Source organism: Sminthopsis crassicaudata, chromosome 6 (assembly GCF_048593235.1).
Source record: "Sminthopsis crassicaudata isolate SCR6 chromosome 6, ASM4859323v1, whole genome shotgun sequence".
Lineage (NCBI taxonomy): Eukaryota > Metazoa > Chordata > Mammalia > Dasyuromorphia > Dasyuridae > Sminthopsis > Sminthopsis crassicaudata.
The window spans coordinates 241,618,493-241,623,483 of NC_133622.1; the positions used below are offsets into that span (position 1 = coordinate 241,618,493).

At 32.5% G+C, this 4,991-nt stretch overlaps 1 protein-coding gene across 1 annotated transcript; it reads right to left on the minus strand.

The window, feature by feature from the left end:
- Positions 1–779: 779 nt before the first annotated feature.
- On the minus strand, positions 780–1,736 carry LOC141547498 (olfactory receptor 10AG1-like). The gene has a single exon (XM_074275897.1). It carries the CDS (start codon positions 1,734–1,736, stop codon positions 780–782), a length of 957 nt encoding a protein of 318 aa, XP_074131998.1.
- Between the last annotated feature and the right edge of the window lie 3,255 nt (positions 1,737–4,991).

A 4,991-nucleotide genomic window follows, 5' to 3' on the forward strand; every position in this document is an offset into this window, starting at 1 on the left:
GAGGAAAAACATTTCCCACTATTTCAGAATATTTTAAACTATGTGGAAAGAGAGAATTTTAAATAAAAAGATTGAGTGATTTGTTTTTTTTTTAAAAAAAGAATAATTTGTACAATAATCAAAAGAACTTACTATCACTATGGTGAAGATATATGACATTTTAAAGTTTTGGGGTCTCTTTCTCTGTTTTCCTTTCTCTGTCTCTCTCTTCTTTTTAAATTTTAGTTTCAGAGACTGTCATTCTTTGTCTCTGCATGTCTGCCTGAATCTCTCTTTTTTCTTCCCTCTTTCCTTTCCCTCTCTCTTTGCCTCCCTCCCTCTCTTTTTATCTCTTCCTCCCTCTCTCCCTCTCTCCCTCTTCTCCCTCTTTTTCTCCTTCCCTCTTTCCCTCCCCCCCTCCCCCTCTCTCTTTCTCTGTCTGTGTCTCTGTATCTCTGTCTCTCTCTCCCCTTCTCTCTCCTTTCTCCCAAATACATAATTAAATTGATCTTTTTTGAAAAGTTGTAAATCCATGTGACATTAAGTCAGTAGTAAAAATAATATTATTACACTCAAGGTGTCCATTCATATTTAAAAAATAATTAAGTAACAGCAATTTGTTCAGCTCTTTCACAATCTAGCAAAAGAAAACAGACACCTTTAGCAGGTTGATATATTTTCAAATACATACTCTCAATTGGCTTTCATTCATGCACATTTTTATTGAAATGGAAAAATAAGCAGGTATATTTTTTTTTGTAGGAACTATGAAGTAAAATAAAATAAAAGAAAACCACAGTTTATATATTTTGCTCATGATTCTTTGACCTTATTAACTTAGGACATAGTTTTCTTAGTGCAGCAATGACATCTTTATTTCTCAGGCTATATATAAGGGGGTTAAACATTGGGGTCACAGTGGTGTAGAAAAGAGCAAACACTTTGACTGATCCTGTAGAGTGATGGGATTTTGGCCTCAAATACACCATACTACCAGACCCATAGAATAAGACTACAACAATGAGGTGGGAAGAACAGGTGGAAAAAGCTTTGGATCTCCCTGAGGTTGAGGGAAGTCTCAGGATGGTAATTATGATTTTGACATAGGATGTGAGTATCAACAGAAAGGGAGTTATGACAAATGCCAATGCAGCAACATGGACAGAGACCTCTCTTTTATATGTGTCTCCACAAGCCAATTCCAGCAATGGTGGAGCATCACAGAAAATGTGATTAAGTTTATTAGGACCACAGAAATTGAGACAGAAAATCTGATATGTTTCCTCTACCAGTACTGGTACTCCAATGATCCAGGACACCACAACCAGTTGGATACAAATCCTGCGATTCATGATCAGAGGATAGTAGAGAGGCTTACAGATGGCTACATAACGATCATATGCCATCACAGCCAGGAGCAAGCACTCTGCCACTCCCAGAATATAAAGGGAACAAGTTTGTACAGCACATTGCAAGAAGGAAATAGTTCTCTTCTGGGTCCAGAGATCTGCCAGCATTCTGGGCAGAGTGACTGATGTGTAACAGATTTCCAAAAAAGAAAAGTTCCCAAGGAAAAAATACATTGGTGTTTGGAGGCTTGAGTCAATCTTGGTTATGACAATGAGGAGACCATTTCCTAGCAGTATACTTATATAGATAGTAAAGAAAACTGCAAAGAGAAACCCTTGGAGGTTGGGAACGTCAGAAAATCCCAGGAGAATGAATTCCACCACAATTGTGAGATTGTTTCTTGCCATTGGGTCCTCTACCTGCAAAAAAAAAAAAAAAAAAAAAAAAAAATGAATTGATGACTAATCAATAACTTTCTACTATGTTTTCCGTTTCCTTTTTAGGAAAGAAGAGAAAGTTGGATATTATGATCAGAAATATTCCTCCCATATTTAATATTACATTTTAATTTCCCTTCTCAACATTTTATAACAAATCTTTCGAAATGTTCTGTAATTTTTTGGGAAAAAGCCAAAATCCACCATTAAATGATTTTGAAGTGCTTCATATCTGCCAAGAACCATACTAAAATTTTATGACTATATTTCTTTCATATTTTGATAGAAAAAAGCAAAGATAAAGACATGTAGTAAAACTATAAAATATTCCTTAACCTCAGTATCAGAAGGAAAAACATTTAACATCATTCCTAATATTTCTTTTTTCTAAGGTGATAATCTCTTAACAACAGGAATTAGAGCCTTCATCAAAGAAATAGAATAGAAAAAAAAAATATTTAATCTTAACAAAGATTCCCTTATTACTTTGTATCATTAAGTTTGCCACCATTTGCTCATGGTATTATTTTCCCCAATAGAAAACTTTCCCAATCTTTTCAGCTCATCTGAATCCTATCATTCTTCTAAAAGATAGACTATTTCCTCTTCACCTTTATATTCCCTTGCTTTCTTTAATGACCATATTACAGGATTCATGGCAGACATTGGTCAATTATCAAATGCCCTCCACTTAACCGGAAAGTTCTTTTCCACATGTATATTTTGTGCCTCCTACTGTCTTCTAGGCATCTTAAGGGCAAAAGTCATGTCATATACACGTTTTTTTCTCTCTTGTACTGTGCCCAGCAGAGTTTTGCTACTCAAAAAATTTGTTGGATGAAAAAAAAAAATCCTCTTTCACATGACTTCAGGAAAATGTATTATCTAAAACATCTCCTCAATTAACTGATGCTTAAAATTTCTTATTTAGAGATTCATTCAGTAGTGTTAGTTACCCCATTACAGTATCTTTTTATTCACTAGGCTGTATTCTCCTTTCACACTTTATTGTGGAATATTGATCAGCTCATTCCTACTGCAACATCCACCTGAACTCTGTGTGGTAGAAAAAAATGAGACATAATTTATATATTTAAACTTGAGAACGAACTAGAATATATCCCCAAAATAATTATTTCAGATAGTGGGAGGTAGTAATGAGACAGTATTAGTAGGGTTCTAGGTTCTTTTAGGATGACAGGTGCCAAGAAGACAGACACAACTGATAAAAATGCTAAGCAAACTTTTTTGAATAAAAAAACCCTTCTTAATCCCATCTATAAACTCTCTAGAGAGCTTGGATTATTTAATGTGAAAACACATTATGTCAAAACAGAGTGTAGATTTTGAAGACAGGTTCAAATCTCAGCACTAATTTTATTATCTATAATTAGAAAATAATTTATCATCTCTGGGCTTGATTTCCCTCATGTATAATGTGATGGGTGACTTCTGAGATCCCTTCCACCTTTAGATGTGTATGGTTAGGCCAAGAAATACACCAAAGGCATGCCTGCCTTTGGACATACCATCATATTTTCTATTCTTCTACCAAGGAGGGAGGCGGCTATATACTCTTATGTATGGGAAAAGGTTGACTAGCCTTGAATTATGTTTTTGGTTCTATTACAGAGAAATAATGTAGCCAGGGTCAAATCTTAAGTTTCTGTTCTTCAGCTTGCTTTTGTGTTTAGTGTGAAAATTACCAAAACTTCTTCTCTTCAAATTAATAGTGAGATTATTTCAGACAGTTTATCTAATAAAAGTTTGAAAAATATAAAATTAAATCAATATATGCAGGAGCACAAAATCATTAATATTAATGTCATCATTATTTGATGAATTTCAGAGGAAATCATCTTCTTCCAGTCACAATCATCATCATCATCATCATCATCATCATCATCATCATCATCATTATTATTATTATTATATTAATATACTAAATTGTGATTACACAAAGTACTTCTTTATGAAAGGACTTTTCTGAAAATGATTGAATTTATTTAGATTATATCTATCTTTGCCCTCCTTAAGGAAAATATTCAAATGTTAATTATACATTTAGAGTTTGTCAAACTCTTTGTAAGTATATTCTACAGCATGTCCCTCATCTACTGGTTTATTAATTACATCAATTAAAAACAGAAGGTAAATTATAACCTCTTTATAATGAAACTATGATCTGTTTGAAAATGGCAACTTAATTGCAATGTGTTCAACACATGTTCCCATAATAGTATGTCTCACACTTTCCCCAAGAATCAAAGTTGAGCTTATATGCAGGATATAGCTTCCATTTACTCCTCTACTTTCAGAATAGATGTAGCATTTTATTTTTTAAGAATTTCTGGATGTCCTTATGTCCACAAGATCCATTAGAAATAGTGAATATGATCATATTTAACATACCTTAACATATTTAACATGTATTAGTCTACCTGCCATCTGGGGGAGGAGAAAGGAGGGAAAAAATTGGAACAAAAGGTTTGCAAATGTCAATGCTGAAAAATTACCCATGCATATATCTTGTAAATAAAATGAGATAACAAAAAAGCAGGAAAAAAGAAATAGTGAATATGATAACATAAATAACAGAAGGCAATACTTTTTGTGACCTGGGATTATAATCTTACTGTATCTTCTGGTTCTAATTCATCACTTGACTCTAAAGCATTATTTTGATGCCCATGTTTATATATATTTTCAACTATTTACTGCCCATTTTTCTGCAATAGTTTATGGTAATTGTCCATAGCAAAGAATAATGGAGAAAGGGGAAAGAACATTTAAAAATTTAAGACATTTTTCAATTTTCTATTGTTAGAGAATATTACTAAGAATTTTTAACAATCTTTCCAGCATATATACATGTACATCTATATTAGGGACTTTTACATTTATATTTATGAATAGTCACATATATGTGTATGTTTATACACCTGCATCTATATATTCACATGTGTATGCAAATAGAGGTTTGTTAATGTATTTTTATATCTACTCATATGTCTAATAATCAATTTAAATATCCATTTAATACTAACATATATACATATTATGTATTCATCTATATTAGTTTAATGAAAGCTTATTGAATTGATGTCAGGAAAGACTCTCTGAAATAATAAACTGAGTTAGTAAGAAGAAAATTCTTATTTAGAATCAACAAAAAGCATTCTATCTCCTTTATTCTAACATGAATATTTTAATTCTCCAATCAGC